General features: G+C 36.9%; 1 protein-coding gene across 4 annotated transcripts in view; it reads left to right on the forward strand.

Annotated features, from left to right (window-relative positions):
- Nucleotides 1-147: 147 nt before the first annotated feature.
- VGLL3 (vestigial like family member 3) overlaps nt 148-18,750 on the forward strand; it is a 51,281-nt gene continuing 32,678 nt past the window's right edge. The window contains exons 1-2 of one of the 4 annotated variants that reach the window (XM_081550976.1): nt 148-374; nt 12,278-12,560. In XM_081550976.1, coding sequence (XP_081407102.1) covers nt 249-374; nt 12,278-12,560 — 409 coding nt within the window. In that variant the 5' untranslated portion in view covers nt 148-248. Of the gene's footprint in view, nt 375-454; nt 697-12,277; nt 12,561-18,750 lie in introns of those variants that run through there. The other 3 variants (XM_081550987.1, XM_081551003.1, XM_081550994.1) reach the window with 3 other exon arrangements.

Consider the following 18,750-nt stretch of genomic DNA (forward strand, 5'->3'; position numbering starts at 1 on the left):
CCCCGAGTCGCTATATAAGCGCAGGCCAGGGGACACCCAGAGGGGCTGAAGATGAGGGTGCCCGCGCATGGGGCCCCGCTAACTGCCAGCTCCTCCCGAGCCCGCGCGGCGCGCGGAGCCCGCGGCCGCCGAGGACCCGCCTTGGCCGCAGTAGCAGCTGGAGCTGCGACAGAGGCGGCGGCGGAGCCCGTCGCTCGAGCGCGTAGAGCCGCGGCCGCAGCTCCGGGGCCGCCGCTGCCCCGGCTGCCATGAGTTGTGCGGAGGTGATGTATCACCCCCAGCCGTATGGAGCGCCCCAGTATCTGCCCAACCCCGTGGCAGCTGCAACCTGCCCCACAGCCTGTTACCACCCGGCTCCCCAACCTGGCCAGCAGGTGAGTCACCGACTGGGCAGCCTGCCGGGGGCGGGGGCGAGGGGCACGGAGAGTATCGGTCTGGGGCTCCCGCGACGACGTCCCTCTGGGATGGGTGGCGCGGAGGATGCTCTGAGAGTTGCGGGAGCGCCCTTGAACAGAAAGCCATCGGAAGAGGAGAGCAGAGCAGAGTTTCGGGAAGGAAGAGCAGCCAGGTGGACGGGTGGGGATTCCAAGAGAGACGTTACCTGGCTGGGGGCTTCAGTGAGCTGTGGTCATAGCCACTCTAGCTCTTAGGGCTCAGTTCTTTGAAGCTCACCAAGGGCACCTGTTTTAAGAACATGTGAGTAAACTTCCTTTAAACCAAATATTTTGTTTCCTTTGAAAAGGTGGAGTGTACTAGGGTTTTCTTGATTAAGAAGGTGAAATGTGTCACTGACATAGGGGAGGCTATCCGGATAGTGAGCGCACCCATGGAATGTCTCTTTGGGGACTTTTCTGGTGGAACATGGGTCTAGTGTGATATTCGTCAAATGTTATTAGAAGTTCTCTGTAAAGTCTGTCTTCTTCCATACTGTGACTTAGAGGGCAAGGATTGATCCTCAAATCCCTCATCTATTTTTAATTCCATCAAAGCACAGAGGTGCTATGGTTCAGTCTGTTGGACAGAACACTTTCCTTTCCCAGCCAAGAAGTACCCTTGGATCACTGGATGCTGGATCTCCATCATGCCAAGAGTGACTGAATGCTGTTGGACAAGAAGGGCTCAGGAACTAGGGAGATGATAGCGTTCCTTTAGAAGGGAGAATAGGGTTCTGGGGAATTTAGCACTTGGTATCCCTGGATGTTCCTTTCTGGATGCCAACAGAGTGTCAAGGGTTAGTCAGCCTACGTAAAGCACATATGTGAGCATGTGGCCAGGGTGTACCAAAATAGGGTCCTCAGACTCTGGGAGTTAGGGTGGGTTGATTTGGTGAGACTTAAAATGTGATTTATATACTCTGAGGTAGAGATGCCTATCAGGGATCTAGGTACCTTTCTAAAAATAACATCCACAGTATTTATTGATTTTTTTTTTTTTTTTTTTTAGTTGCTTAAAAACCCTGTGTTTTATTGTGGTCTTCAGGGTTTGGCTCTTTAATTAATCTGGTCATTTAATTTACTTCCTCTGCTTCTGTCTCTTTACTAGATTTGTTGTGCTACTCTTTGGAAAGAAATGATAACTTCTGTTTATAATTTAGGGACTGAAATTCAGCTGATTCTGGAAGGGTACATACTCTAGATTCATCTGCTGAACAGTATGAGCTTAACCAGGACAACTAGGGCAAAAGAGGAAGGAGCCTCACTTGGTGGCTTTTTTTTTTTTAATATCCATCAGCTTCAGCATTTAAAAGCACGATTACTTTTAGGGAGGGGAATGGGAAAGCTTTGTAATTTGTGTTCAAGGGTAATAGGTTAAAACATTTTGGTTAGGCTCTTTGTTTACATTCTTTGGCTTTAATATAAAATATATAAGTAATGGAGAAAACCATTTAAATCCAAGTCAGGCAAGTGATGCAAAGAGACATTGGATATCTGTTTTGTGTGTTTTATGAACACTCTGTCCCAGATGAACCACCCTCTTCTTTCCTTTCTTCCATCTCAGACACTGTAGAGGCCTTCAGTTATCAATTGGAACATAGATGAGCAATAAACTCAAACTTTACTAAGCATCCATAAAGGTGTTTTTCTCCATCAAAAATAACTTTAGCAGAATACTTGTGAATAAGATTTTATTTTCTAGAGTTGTGGAAATAGTTGCATTAAAATATGAATATCTAGTGGGGGTTAGAATTTGAATAATTTTTTGGGCTAGAAAGTAAAATCTGGTACCAGAAAAATTGTAAATAACTAATCATGAAATATAGTTTTTAATAAAACATGACTCCAATGCCTTATCTAACTTTTGTAGTAGCCCCGGAACTCAGTTCTCAAATTGCATTCGTTTGCTAAGACCATCAACAAATCAAAAAATGAGCTTTCTTTTTCACTTGAAATGTCTACCTTGATGAGTATCACATATTAGGAAATAGTAATCAATTTCTGCTACCCTTTGGGCTTCTGTAGATATTGTTTAAGTAGGTATTAGGCTGAGTTGAGCATAAGAATTTAGTTGAGAAGTGCGCTTGAAATTTTCATGTTGCTTTTGCTGCACTGGCTTGTTTGAGATTATTTGTTTTGTGGAGTAAAGAAACTATTTAACTATAACTGGCTAGCAAAATAAAAGACAGTAGTGTAACTACTGTTCTTTTACTGTCAGGAGTTTATTTTGATGACCTATATTTTCTGTTGGAAAAAAGATTAAATCAGGAAATTGTTATCAAGCTAACAACATTTTTAGACTATGTGGTGCGTGGGTGAAGTGGGACTAATATTGACTTGGCCTCAACGTAGTCATCTGAGAATACATATTTTGGTTGTTTTTGCATTCCATAAGGTTTTATCATTATTATCCATGAAGATTGTTTTCTCTGTACATGGGAAGTGACCCCGAGTAGCATCTTGCCTGAAAGACAAAAATAAGAGCTACAAGTCCTACTACATTTGAAAAATTGATTTGTTTAGGACAAGAAGCAGAAAAGGTGATAGAGTGACAAAGTTTAATCATCATTTAGGAAATGTTAGAAAAGATAGCATTACAGTTTTTCTGTCACTTCTGTATATTCAATTATTGTAGTGTATCTTTGAACTGATTTTTTTCCCTCAAAGCCATATAGCTCTGAAGTCCTTGTAAATTATTATGTCATAATGGTTTATTACATTGGATTTTAAACTTAAGTATATTTTCCTTTTAATGTATGAATATATAGCAGAAAATTCTTTTTGAAATAGTAAAACTTCATATTCCAGGCACATGTACTCTCAGCTTTTCCTCTAAAAGCACAGTGTATGCTTGAAATTTTAAGTTTTTTTTTTTTATTTGGACATACTATACATTGTTGGTGGGTAATAGGTTAGTACCTTATGTAAATATACCTGTAGAGTCAGTTTTATAGTCCTTGACGTTACTTCCTAGAAACTGCATGGCTGTGCATAAATTTTACAGTGTGGTTTCCAGAGCCAGGATTTGTTGAGGGATGCTAAGCTCTCTGGTCCCCGTGCCCACCATTTCTTCCTAGCTCGAAAGCATCAGCCCCTACTATCTCCTCAGGAGAATTCTTGACTCAGTCTCTCAGCACGTGCTCCAAAGGCATGATGACACTGCAGAACATGTACAGAAAGAAATGTACTTGTATCCTAACAGTGACAGTAGGAAAAAAGAAAAAAAAAAAGCAAGATATGTGTCAGAAAAAATTGAGGGAAATAATGTGAAATCATAAATTCCCTTCATACTCTGTGGATTCCTCATCTTAAATGCAGGCAATCTGCAGTTGTCTAAAATCTCCCTCCCCCTCCCCCCATACTTTCGTAATGTTAACATTAGGGAGATACTTAAAGCAGAGCTTTCAGAACTGGGTAGTTCATAGACGAGGCAGTGTAAACAGAAGGGAATAACCCTTGTTCACTAATTGTGCATAGGGGTTTTTAACAGTCACACTTTGGGCTTCATATATGAGTATGTTTAATCTCCCCTCTTCCAGGGTGACAGCTGGGTGACTATACATGCATGCTTCCACTTAAGAGAATTAAAAGTCTTGGGAGGCAGAACTCCAGTTATAAGTTTGTAAGGGATTTTTCAAGCTCTTTCTCTGGCCTCTGCCACCTTGGTTAGATCATAAAATCTCTCTGAGATTTTGTTTGTTAGGAAAAAAGCCGTGGAAAAACACACTTCAACCCCTCCTTTTCCAGATGGAGAAATGCATGTTTATAGGGCTGAAATGCCTGAGTAAAGATTTCAAAGCTAATGGGTGACAAAATTAGGACTACCAGATCCCCTGCTCCCTAGTATAGCATCTTTCCACCATACCATGTGGTCCCCTAAGATTTTTTTTTGCTATTGCACAATAGCCTTATTTTTGTCTTTAGTGCTCCAAGTCAACTTTTTGATAAAGAAGATTAATATGCAGTAGATTCTTTGGCCTTGGGGCTTGAAATTCTTTCCAAGTCCTTGGTAGTGTACATTTTTAGTTTAGGCATTCCAAAGTCCTTTTGCAAGCATTTGTATTATGCTAGTGACTTTTGCTATCCATGTTGCATCCTTTGTTGATGAAGCAGAATATCAGTTAGCAAATGAACATGTATTTATTTGAAAATAATATTCAGGAAGTGGTATTAACAGTCAGCTTTAAGTGCCTTATGTATCATTGCTATTCCAACATAAGTTTAGATTCATTAAGAGGAAAGCATACAATTACATTCTAAATAGTTTCAATACACAGGCCACTTATTTAAGTGGGAGGATCTAATTTTCTTGCAACTGTAAGCAAGGACTTAAGTGGATTTGTAAGAGTCCATACAGGACTTCTTTGAGAAAGAACAGCCTCTCTGATTCCATATTACACAAAATAACTTGACTGTAGAGACTGAGAAGCTTCAAGTGCTTCAGAGCTATATGCTCCCAATAACTTTCCAGCCAGAAAATTCAAAGCTAGAAGGAAAATTAAACTTTAAACTAACTAAACTGAACTGTTGTCTCTGGCAGTCAACCAAAATGGAGATTACAATACCAATTGTACGGACAGGCTGGAAATCCATAAAATCACTTTCAGTAAGGCTTCATTCACCAGGAAACCAAATGCCAGGACAAGGAAGCATTCTCTGGAAATTTAAGTTAAGGATATTTCTTCTCAGTGCATGGAAGTCCTTCTTTACCTAGTGCTTGGTAGAGGCTCGCATCTCACAGAGTTGGAGAGGACCGGGAGATGATAAAGGCAATGAGGGTGATCAGGGGGTAGAATGATCCTTCATGGTGCCTCTTTGGGCAACTACAGAAGAGATGTTGTGTTGACCCAGTTGGACAATATGTACATTTCTGTCTTATATCTTTCTGTGCAAAGGGGGTTTTCAGTAAGACTAAAAATATTATGCTCAGCTATTATACAGAGTGAAGTCAGAAAGAGAAAAACAAATATTGTATATTAAAGCATATATATGGAATCTAGAAAGATGGTACTGATGAACCTATTTGCAGGGCAACAATGGAGATGCGGACATAAAGAACAGACTTGCAGTCACAGGGAGTCGGGAAATAGAGGGTGGAACGAATGGAGAGAGTAGCATGGAAACATATACACTACCATATGTAAAATAGCCAGTGGAAATCTGCTGTATGACTCAGGTAACTCAGACCCAAGCTCTGTGATGGGGTGGGAGGTGGGAGGCAGGTTCTAGGGGGAGGGGACAAATGTATACCTATGGGCTGACTCACACTGATGTATGGCAGAAACCAACACAATATTGTAAAGCCATTATCCTCCAATTAAAAATAAATAAATTAAAAAACAAAAAATATTATGCTTGGAATACTTAAGTCGTATTCTAAAGCGAATATGAGAAGTTAAGTTACTGCTGTTCTAAAACCTGGACACTTAATTTGAATCTCATTCTCATAGGCCCTATTTCCAGCTGGCTTTAAAAAGAAATCTCAAAACTGATATATCTAGTAATATATAACAATTTATGGTATTACCTCTAGGAAAAACATTTTCATTCAAGAAACAAAGCTCTCCAATACTTAAGTTTCCCGACTCTGGCAGAGACCAGTGAAGGAAATAATTTTGGTCAAAACTTTGCACTGAATCTTTCAAAATCACCTCTTTCAGCAGCTGGTTTTTTACTTTAACTATTCATTTAGGAAGACCCTAGGAATGCCTTGAACCATTAGATACAAACATTTGCTGCTAGAAGTAAGTCATAAATGCCACATTTATCGATATTTCAGCAGATATCAGATTTATGCCAGTAATTTACAAGTATGATCTGAGCTAGGGTAACTGAACTATTTTTCACCTCTCTCCTACTTTAGTAAAGAAAAAAAAAGGAAGGAAAGAAGGGCCTGAAGTAAACAGGTGTCCTTTTCTCTTGAAACTGTATTACTTTAGTGTGCCAAAACACTTGTCCTTAGTGGATGAGGTGAGAGGATTCGAAGGATGCCTCCTTTCCGGTTCCTGTGAAGATAGCTAAAGGAATTACCCAAACTAATTCCTAGGAATTGAGCTAGATGACCTACGTCTGCAAAAGAATTAGTCTTCACTGATCTGTAGGGTTTTTTGGCCAGTGTCCTGAAAAATCAGAAGAGGCAGCCAGTGTAAGAAACAAAATTAAGTGTGAATTTGTCTAGAGCTCCAGCATGTTGCTTATTAGGATACAGAATTGTACAAGACCTCTGAAATAATCAAGTCAAAATTCCTCATTTTCAGGAGAGGAAGTTCAGGGCCAGAGGTTTCGGTTCTTTACCCAGATTTATGGACTAGTTTTGGTCAAATCTCCTTAACCATTCCATTTCTTCTTTCTACTGTGTTCCCTTCCCATCTAGGCTTCTTTAGAAGCAAGGAAAGCAATTCATAATTTACCCAGTGTTACTGTCTTATTTTCTCATATAAAAATTTTTGAATATTGGCTACTTGGAAAAATTAGACAATTAGCCAGGTAGATAAACCCTCAAGTTCTCTTCATCATTTTTCTTACAACCCTCTCTCAAATGCTGTGACTATCATTTTTGTGGCTCCAAGTCTTTGCACAATGACTGACACAAAGTAGGAATTAACTGACAATTCCATGAATAATAGATAAATTTTTAAAAGTGAAATCATACCCTAAATCTAGTAATAGGATTATACAAACATACCAGAAATTTATACATCAGAAATGTTTCATTCAAAGCAGTCAGTTTGAGAGAGAACACATACCCTCATGATGTGATCATTGCTTGAAACATTTTGGGAATGCAAATTTTGAAATTCTCTCTCAGCCTGTGGCACATTTTTTTGAACATCTTCAAAACTGGAAAATTTTCATCCTTTAAGGGGGTGGGTTTGATTTTTTGATAATGACCAGAATCATTGAGCAGCAAGTGTGCTCAAAAAGAGCCAGTGTTACTTTTGGTTTGCTTCTCCTGCTGTTAAGAAAAATAAAAACAGACACACAAAGCTAACAAACAAGTCTTGAGGTATGCTCATATTTCCAAAATAGTATTTTAAGAAAAACTTTATTTTGTTTCTGACTTGCTAAGGGGACAACACATTTCTAGATATAGAAGGGCAGTTTCCTCTAGGTATACGTATATTTTGAAAAACAATGCTTTATTTAATAACCATATTTTGATATGCTTGCATTCCTAATTTTTAAATGTTATAAATAACTTTTGACTTTTCTTAGCATATGATACCATGCTGCCTGTGGGCTTCTGTTTGTTTATTCAATTAAATATTATATAGAGGCTCATTTTCTTTAATCTGTTTTCTTGGCAGATGCTTTCTAGTCAGACAGAAATAAGTTCTAATCCCATCCCTGCCATTTACTAGTTAGATGCTGGCCAAATAAATCAGCTTTTGCATATATAAATTGAGAATAATTATTTAGATTGAATATTTGTGCACTGGTGAAAGTTAGTGAAACAAAATACATCAAAGTTCTGTGAACTATCTTCCTTATCCTGATTCTTATCCTGACCTCCCTCCACCTGATTCCCCCTCCTCCAAATAGGCTAAGGGCCAAAACTTCAAGTCTGTCTGAGATAGATTTAAAAATCTGTTATTCAAGTAAATTCAGAAAAATATGATCAAAGAGCAGTATACTGCTTTATGGGATTTATAATTTTGAAACATTGACTAGGGGCTAGTGGTTCTTTCTTATAGGCCCTAACCATGTCTGTCTGGATGAAACAACCATTGCCTTAGAGAAGATAGTCAGTAAAAATTTTTTTTTAAGTTATTTCCAAATATTCAGTGATTCATTAAAATATTTTTGTTTCCTTAGGAAAAACTTTCCACATATGCACAGTAATCATTTGGCATTTTGTAGGCTTAAGCTTTGGGGAGTTAGTGGTATTTGGCTCCTGACATGGAAGTCTTTCTCTTGTCAGACAAATCCTTTCCCCGGCACATTCCTGTGCGAGTTTGTTTCTGTTGTGCCTGATGGCAGTCTGTGAGGTGGTTTGGTATGGTTTGCACTGCCTAGCCAGACTTCCTTCACACTGCTGCTTTCAGAGTTAATTTTAACTTTGTGGCTGTTAGCTCAGTCATTGTTTCATCTAACTGAGGGTTATTTTACCTGAAGAAAACTTGTTATTATTCTGCAATGAGGGGTACATTCAAGAAGCCAACTTGTAGTCTTTGAAATTCCTTCTGATGACTTACTTTTGTTAACAATTCTTAAGTGTCTAGTAAGAAAAGCATGAATACTTCTGACAGACTGGGCTATTTTTAGGGAGTGATAGTGCATTTTAAGAAAAATATGAACCACATTGCCTTTCAGCTTTGATTCAGGAAATCTAGGTTCTGATGATTTGAGATTTATTTTCAACATTTTGAATTTTGTATATTCTCTTCAAGAACAAAGATAATGCTAGGGAAGTTTCATTCCAAGGAGCATACACCAAGTAAATACAGAATATGGCAACAGCGTACATAAGTAATGTACTTAGATTTTTTTTTTTTAAGGCAAAGGATTGATTTACAGTCACAGAAGAACAGATAACAGAATGTAGTCGGGGCTTAAGAATCAATGGGGAGGAAGATTAGAATGGTGTGAATGTCAGCATGTGAATCAATTGCTGTTTTAATTTTGTGTTCCCGTTTTCTTCGTGATTACACTTAATGTTTAAGAAATGTGTGTAAGTTCAGTGTTGGCCTTTTAGGAAGCTATCTGGCTAATCAGATACTTTAGAATTCTTATTTTAACCAGTGATGTTGATGATGAGGTCATAAATGTGCTTGTGTTGTAAACATAAATATTCAATTGGTTCACTAAAATTTGTGAAAATTGATGCAACTTCATCTCAAAAAAAGTGCAAGAGGTGACAATAAATATGCTTTATGCCTTGTCCATTGTCGATATGTCATAGGCTTCTTTTCCATTTTATTTGTTTGATAGTCTCTAGCAAATTCATTTAATTAGTAGAAGATCTGCCACAAAAAGCTAAGAGAGAGAAAAAAAAATTATTCTATAATCATCCCCTAAGTGTATTTAAATAAAGACATTTAATATAGATATTTATGTAGTATTGTGTGTATTTGAAAGGAATATTTCAATATATATTTATATAAAACCATGTGTATATATATAGATGCATTATATATAGGAAATACAAAGATTATAGAGAATCAATGCATCCATTAACAGAGAAATGACTTTTAGAAAACAGACAAATAAAAGTTATTTTGATGCAATGGAAGATTTTGCTTATCTTTCCCCATTTCATAGTGAAAAATGTGTAAATTTTAGATTAATTTATTTGTATTCAATCACTTAACAATTGGTCAAAAAAGAATAACATGAAATTATATAGCAGAAAATTGCGTAATCTTTAATAGACTGACAATGTGTAGTTTAAATTCAACTGCCATCAATGTAAAAATTAAGATATTTTATTATCATCATTATTGATCATAATACTGTTATATTTGCATACAGATGGAAGCTATATTTGTATTTGATTTGCAGTTCTCAAGTCTTTCACATATAACTTATTTAAGTATCAATTGTTAATTGGGATAAAATAAACAATTGCCTTTCTTGGATAATTAACATAGCCAGGGCTCTTTCATTTAAGGAATAAATGTTAAAATTAAACAAATGAAACAAGTAGATGCAAAGCCTGATTCTCACAAACTGATTCTGTGCTGAATGTTAACAGGGAAGAAGAAATCGATTTAATAGATAATACTGAGCACTTGTGGCAGTGAAGCCACTCTGTAGTAGTTTTAATTTTTTCCCCATATAAAAACAGTGCTTCTTTCTAACATGCCTGAGAATTCGGCAGAGTGTGTGCATTTGCTTAAAATCGTATAACTTTGGTAAATGCACATGTCAATAGAGAAATAGTGCCATCAAGAAATTATACTATTCGTTTAACTTCATAATGGAATTTATAGTCAGGAGTAACTTTAAAGGTCAGTTAGTTCTATTCTCATTTTATATATAACCTATGTTACTATGGTGTTTTTATTATTGAAGTTAAACATAAACATGTTCAAATCTGTGCAAAACAGATTGTAAGAATTTTGTAACCACTCAGTCATTACAATCACATATTCATCAGCAAGGCATGCTCACTCATAGGGAATGAATTATCTATTCATCATGAATCGATAATCCTACGGAAACAAATTTTAAGTAAAAAGGAATATATGTGTATATGTGTGTATGTATGTATATGTAGGTACACACACACATACACACACTCATATATGATAGCCCTAAATAACCAACAGCTTGTAATATGCCTGAACATTTCAGAGCCTACCTCACATAAGAACAACATATTCATCGCTGGGGAAAAGAGTTCAGTTTTTTGAATGATGCATTTATAATTTGTGGCTATAGATTTTGAAGCTACCATTAGAAAGAAGTTACCATTAGAAACATTAAGAGTCTGAGCTATGTGTTTTGATAACATTTGACAATCTATGCTTTCTGATATTCTAGAATGATTCACTTCTTATCTACTCACATTTATTTTCCAGCATGCAGTTTTCTCTGAAATAAGAACAATGGTATAACAAATGGTCAGGTTTTGTAGGTATACAGATGATAGGATGCTCATTTTGTCATTAAAATAGTGACTTTTATAATTTTTTAGCATTATCTTTTTATATATAACTTATAGTGAAATTGTTGATTATAAAATTGATATGTGCTCAATGGAAAATATTTGGAAATATTGGAAAGCAGGAATAAGAAAATAACAACTACAAGCCTACCACCCAGAAAAAGAATACAAAACATAACATTTTGGTGATTTTTTTCCACACTAGATATCCTTCCCTGCCTTCCTCTGACACACATGCACACGCATGTGTACATCTGTATATTTTTCGTATTCATTCTGGGCCCATCACTTGTATGTTCTGTGACCTTTTGCAAGTTACTTCACTTCTCTGTGCCTCAGTTTCTTCATCTTTAAAATATGAAGAGTAATAATAACAATGTTTGTTATAGGATTGTAAAGATTAAATGGGGTAATAAATATGAATATCAGTCATAATATAAACTATTTCTATAGCTATGATTATGTATTTTGAAAATATTTTAAAATTATCAAGCATTTTTTATTTTGATTTGAAAGCCATAGTAGCCATTGCTAGTACTTGTATTATTTTCAGTAAGTCATCATAATACCTTTTTTTCCTCCTTTTATGATAATGGTGCTAAGTGGAACATCTAAAAAATATGTTCCATGCAAAAATGGATCTTCACACAGGCTTATTTTGTCATTTTAGTTTGATTTTTGAGAAATGAGTTCAGCACATTTGCCAAATCCTTTTGTAAGATGCTACATTCCTGTTTTTATTTTAGTGTATTTCATTTATGAAAAGCTCTTTTCTTTTCCACCCCTCCCCCAGGCAGTGAGGCCTCCTTCTCTATTCCTCCCCATCCTGAACTATAATATTGCTGCACGTTACATCTTTAAAATAGAAAATGGGAACAAAAGTGGAAGGGATCTTTCACTTTCTTTTTTAAAAATTCCTTCTCCTTTTGGTATACCTAAGTTAAGGAAAAAAAACAACAACTGCCTTTCACAGTCTGAGAATATATCATGGGATAAAGGACATTTTTTTCCCACCAAATCTGAAATAACAGTCTTTTTTTCAGAGTGGGAAGCAGAAAGCCAGTTTGGGGAGAGGGGTGGATGGAGTAAAGCAAATGAAGAGGAATCAGTTTGCGAACATATGTTAATATTTAGATTCTTTTTTTTTTTTAAGTGAACAGTTAACTAGTTAATGCTTTTTTTTTTTTTTTTTACAAACTGTCTTTGATACTGTGTTTTGTTTATTCCATCCCAGAAGAAGTTAGCGGTATACAGCAAGATGCAGGACTCTCTGGAAGTCACCCTTCCCAGCAAACAAGAGGAGGAGGAGGAGGAGGAGGATGAGGAGGAGGAGGAGAAAGACCAGCCTGCCGAGATGGAGTACCTTAACTCTCGCTGTGTCCTTTTCACTTATTTCCAGGGAGACATTGGGTCAGTAGTGGATGAACACTTCTCAAGAGCTTTGGGCCAAGCCAGCACCCTTCATCCAGAATCTGCCATTTCAAAAAGCAAGATGGGGCTAACCCCCTTATGGCGAGGTAAGAATTCCAGAGCAGATGCTCTCCAGGCCACTGGCTGTGTTTCGCAACCGTCTGTACCAGGTTCCAGCTGGAGACCTGCCCCTGGAGGACGGATATCCACTCGCTTTTTAATTTTTAAGGACAGCAAGGAATTTCTTTCAGACAAACAGCTGGATCAGTTTTGTCACATGTGGAATGCAGGGTTGGAAAGGATGCAGTCACACCCCTTAAATTCCTGATGGAAAGTAGTGATGCAACCGGCCTGAGTTTATAGTGGCTGGACTGAGCTGCGAAGCACCATTCCTTAAGCCCCGATGGCCCAATTTGGATCTCTAAATAATGGGCGTGCCTGGATCAGCGTTTAAAAATTAGCTCTTGCTCATTCCACTAGGTGCTATGTGGTGACATAGCAGAGATCTGAGTCTGCCCCAGGAATACAGACTTTGAAAGCCTTCTGTATTTGCTTGATGGCTTACTCTGTCCCACTCTGTTGTGATGTTAACTGTTTGCAGTGTACAACCTAGATATCAGTGACTGTGTCTGCCTGGTTTCTGCGATTTTTTTTTTTTTTTAACCTCAGTAAAGCAAAGCAATAGATGGGGCTTCTTCTCCTTTATTTCCCTCTCCATAGAGATCACAGAATTGTGTTCAAATCTGATTTCTGACTCACAGAAAATGATCAGGTGACAACTTAATTGGGATAATTACAACATTAGAGAAAAACAATCCATCATTCCAATGATTGTTTTAGAGAAATGCATTATGAACGTTTCTTCTGAACTCACCTGGTTCCAAGAAGAATCTAGTGAAATGGTTCTCAAAGTGTGGTTTCCAGGACTGGGAACATGAGCATCACAACGGAACTTGTTAGATATGCAAATTCTTGGGCTAAGCCCCAGACCCACTGAATCAGAAATTCAGAGGTAGAGTAACCTATGTTTTAACCAGCCCTCCCAGGGATGCAGGTGCAGGCTCAGGTTTGATAGTTGTAGATCTAGTGCTGTGAAAAATCACAGATTGCTGCCTCCTAACTCAGACCTTTGAATCAGACAGAGGGTCCAGAAGGAGGCTCTGGGAGTTACTGTAACAAGTGCCCCAGGCGATCCTGTGATGAGGAAAGGCTGGACACCTGTGTTAGGGGCAGGTGCGAGGTGATGAGTGAGCGCTTCCTTCTCAGCATTAGTAGAAGGGTTCGTACTTTCCTGCCTGTCTGCCTGCTTTTCCTTCCTTTTTCTCCTCTTCCCCCCATTCTATCCTTTCACCATCCCTCCCTTCTTTTTTCCTTCCTTCTAGTAAATATAAAAATGTTAATATACACAGAGACTGTAAAGAGGAAGGTGGAATCCATGCTGAAGTGACCTAGACCTCGACATAGGTGAATTGGGATGCATACTGCTTACTTGATTAATAATTATGAACTTACCACAAGAAACTTAGTCCTTCGAATACTAAGCTGCTAATAGAACCAATGATGTTCTATTAGATAGCACATTGTGAATACTTTTAAAAACTGTGGAGGGTGAAATTAGGAAAAGTTGAGTGACCTATCTGGCTTTAATAAAGTGTTTGATATATCAATAATAAATCCTATCATGACAGCCAGTCCTGGGAGAGTGAGTGAAACTGTCAGTCACTCAGTTGTGTCCGACTCTATGCAACCCCGTGGACTATAGTCTGCCAGGCTCCTATGTCCATGGAATTCTCCAGGCAGGAATGCTGGAGTGGGATGCCATTCCCTTCTCCCGGGGAAAATGCAATGCCTAATTCTTTTAGCATACTGACATATACATCCCAGTGACCACTGAATTTGGGATATAGGAATGAAAGTTCCAAATTACAAATAGATGTAAGAGTGATTGTGTAAAGTGTCATAACCAGAATAGTTTTAAGTGAAACGTTGTGTAAATGTAACAACTCTACAAGTCAATGTTTTCCTATAATCTGCATGACTTAATGGAGAGGACCTTTAGAAAGACGTCAAATTTTAGCATTGAAAGGGTGGATAATGGTAGTGTTTTAGTATTATTAGAATTTTCTTGGCATTATCTTGAATTTGGCCTACAAACCTATCTCCTGTTTCATTCATTGACATTCACTTATGCAGCAGATATTTATTAAAGTTCTGCTGTGTTCTAGGTAGTGGGAATGTATCAGTGGACAGGAGAGTCTAAGCTTGTACACTCATGGAGCTTTCTAGTAGAAGAGACAGACAGTAAATATATCAATATATTGAGATGCAAGGTATTGTTTTACCTTGTTTTATTTAGGGTGACAATAGGTGGTCTAAGATTTTTATTTCTGTACATACCCTAGGAAAATAAGAGTGCTTCTCATCACACAAATGTCTAGATGAAGATTACTGAAGACAGATGAAACAGCCAGTGCAAAGGACCTGAGGAAGGAATGAACTTGAATGTTCAATGAGAAGCCAAAATGCTGGTGTAAGTGGAGTGAAAGGAAAAGGTGTAGGTAGACCAGAATTTTTAGAGCTTTGTAAGTTAGTTTATCAGAGTAGCACAGGCAAACAGACCATGCTCTTCAATCTTCATCTCTCCCTCTTCAGCTAAGACTATACGTGTCCTATTTAGTTATCTCACATCATTTCCCCAGTACTCAGGATAATGCATTTCTATCTGAAAAATATGGAATATAAATTGAATGATCAAGTGATTAAATTAAACAAACCAAATTCATACCATGTACCCAGGATAAGAAAACAAAAAAGTCCTTAATAGAGAATGTACAGTAATAAGTTGTATGAAATCTTTGGGTACAGTTTTATTTATAAAATAAGAGACTTGTATTAAAGGAATGTTGAAATCTTTTCTCCATGGAGTTGTGATTGCAAATGTATTATTTACTATCCAATTGTAAATAAAACTTTGCCATAGTTGTGAATTGGTGTTTTTAGTTAAGTGTACGTAAGTTGAATAAGATTCATAGGAAATCTATAACATAAAATTAAGGATTTAGTAACTATGTTATAGAAAAGTGTAATAGGGATTCCCATGTCTAGTGAAGAGAGTTGCTTAAAATATTATATTAACTGCCAAAGCAACACCAGTTTGCATAATGCTGTCTTTGGTTGGATTGTGTTTGTTTGGGGTTCAAGATTGGACCTTATTATTGCCTAGTAGCAATGTTATCTTGATGCTCAAAATATCTCTGAGAGTAACTTCAACTATAATGTGTGTTTATTAATACACATCTCCTAGTGTTGTTGTAAAGATTTTTTGATGATATATATGAGTAATTTAGCATAGGGCTTGATGCAATGCATTAACTGAAGGTCAGATGACTTTTCTCTCTTAAGTAAGTTTTCACTCATTTGGCTCACAGAAAACCAACCTTGTATTTTTATTCAGAAATATTGTTTTCTGGAAGTTTGTATTCCTGACAAAAAGCACAGTGTCTTGAACATAATAGATACTGAAGGCTATTGACAATTTTGATGGCCATGGCAGTAATACTTTATGAGGAACTGTTGACCAGCTGTATTAAATTAAAGGGTCTAATTTATGGAATGAGGTTTTTTACAGTGCTGCACAAGTGCTGCAGTGCTTCAAAGGAATTTAAAATTGAATAATGTTTGATTGAAGAATATATTTCCACAGTAAATCTTCAGGCAAATGATAGAGTGTCAGCTAATGGTGGAATCGTGGTCATACTTTGAGCTTGTATCTTAATGGACTTAGGAAAGCCCTCTTTAGATGTTTTGTGGCTTTTCCTGTCAAAAATTGACAGGAAATATTTGTTCTTTATTAGGCACAGCATCACATGAACTACCTCTTCTCCCATTATGTCTTCTACTGGATTATATTGGGCTTCTCAGTTAAGAAAACCTAATGAATCTGATTGTCTCATCCCATCCAAATAGAAACATCAGCTTCAAATATATCTATTCACTGATTTCAGTGCTTAAATTTTATTACAGAAAGTGTGTATGTGTGTGTTTGTGTGTGTAGGAAAAGGGAGTAGTTAAGTCAAGACATAGCCAAATAGATCACTGACTTAAAACTATGCTGAATGGTAAACTTGATATTTTTTTTTTATTTTTGTAGTTGCAAAGCAAATATATTCTGAATAATTGATCTACACAGTGTCTTCTTGGAGCAACATTCTCATAAGAAAGATCTCTCAAAATGAGCATTAAACTTAGGAAAAAGGAAGAAGGGGAAGGAGGGCCTGCCTCTTGGGTCAGCTGACACAGGGAAAGAGAGAGTTGCGCGGCCTCTCCAGCAGGCCATTGGAAGTGATCGCTGTGGGGAAGTTTAAAATAAACACTTTGGAGGAAATTGAGGCCTGGTTTATCTCAGTTACCTGCCTTCAAGGATTATGGGCATCCGATAGCATCCCGTGAAATTCTCATTTTAGAGTCACAAGGACTATTTTGAGCAACTCTAGAACAAAATAAGTGGAGGGCAATCTTTGTACATAATAGTAATGCTTAATTACTGAGTGACAGGTAACACTGAAACACATATCATTTCACCTTTGACCCCCAAATTTATTTTTATAGAAAGTAGAACAAGAGGAAGAGAATTGTAGACTGAGAATGGAGGAACATTGTTTTTCACTAAGGTTAATTAAAAAGGTAAATATTATCTTTTAGCATGGATGTTTTCAGTCAGTATTAATTCTAAGAATATGTTTTCTGGAAATTTTTAAGATCTTAAGAACTCATTTTTCATTTTAATATAGCCTTCATTTTTGGTGGCTCAGACAATACAGAATCTGCCTGCAATGCAAGAGACCTGGGTTCGATCCCTCGGTTGCATAGATCCCCTGGAGAAGGGAATGGCTACTCACTCCAGTAATCTTGCATGGAGAATTCTATGGATAGAGGAGTCTGACGGTCCCCAGTCCATGGGGTCACAAAGAGTCGGACATGACTGAGGGGCTAATACTTTTACTTTCGTTTTTTTTTTCAAAATTAAGAAAATATTTTTTTTAATTACATGTTTAATTTTTTCTTGCATAAGTGTTTAGCTTTAGATTCTTTTCAGAGAAACTGAATGTTAATGTAAAATGTATCCCAGCTACTGTGAAATTGAAAAGAACCTCTTGATGTACTATGTTAAGCTCTTTTATGTCTCTAAGACATATTTCTGCTAAAAATCACACCAGTGAGATTACTGGGTATGCACTGGGTAGGTTGTATTAGACAATTTATTTGTTTTTTTTCCTTTTTGTTGTTGTTTAGAAATAGGGTATGTATGTTTGTGTGTAATATTTTTTAATCCCAAATGCAAACTGAGCCAAAGTATATCTAGACATTTTGTACGTGTTAGACTCAGTATGAACGTCATCCAAATATTGTGTCATTGAGCCCAAAGTCACCATAGAGTGTTAATATCACATAGTTCTGAATTGCTGAAAAGTAATATTGCATGGAAATACTGTGTGCAGTTTTTCATAAGCTTTTTCATCCAAAAAATATGGCTGTGATTAAATACTTGTAAGCAAAGAGTCATGTAATGAAAAAAATTTACATACATATGAAATAAGCATACTGATTCCCAGGCATGAAACAAAGAATATCATCTGTTTCTTTGTATCAAGAATTTCTTTTTTAACAATCAAGATACCAGATAGTGATTTTGAAATGTAGACTTTCCCATAAACATATCTTCTATTCAATATCTTTTCATTTATTTGTAGAATGCAACATTATTTTTTCAAAACACTGCATTGATCTTTGCAAACTTGGTGTTAATCTCAGGAGACACACTGACTGGGAAAATATTAAGTTGCTTCCAATTTGATTTTTCCCTGGCACATTATAAAGCTTTGTTCAGCCTTTATCGGGTGCGTTTTTTAGAACAGATTTCTACTTTCAATGATAACATGTTCACTAATCACAATACAATATGTAATAAATAGGATAATATTTTTGTAAGGAATTTTTTCATTATTCATATTTCTTCATGCATATCCAAAATGTGTAAACATCTGTAAAATAAAATTATGTCCATGGGCATGTATGGAAAGAAACAAAAGAAAAGCATCCAGGAAAATGACATATACTCTCTGTACTTCTGACATTTTAATGGGAGATATTAGTAAGGAGAACTCTATCTCTGGCACACACCTGTGGGTTGAGTTCAGCTGTTTTTATAATGGGATTCTGGTCCCACAAGAGATAAAACTTATGAGCAGAATGAAGGGTTTGGTACCAAAGATTGGATCTCTGAGAGCAAAGGAGCAG

Source organism: Giraffa tippelskirchi, chromosome 2, assembly GCF_054371585.1.
Source record: "Giraffa tippelskirchi isolate mGirTip1 chromosome 2, T2T-mGirTip1v1.2.pri, whole genome shotgun sequence".
NCBI lineage: Eukaryota > Metazoa > Chordata > Mammalia > Artiodactyla > Giraffidae > Giraffa > Giraffa tippelskirchi.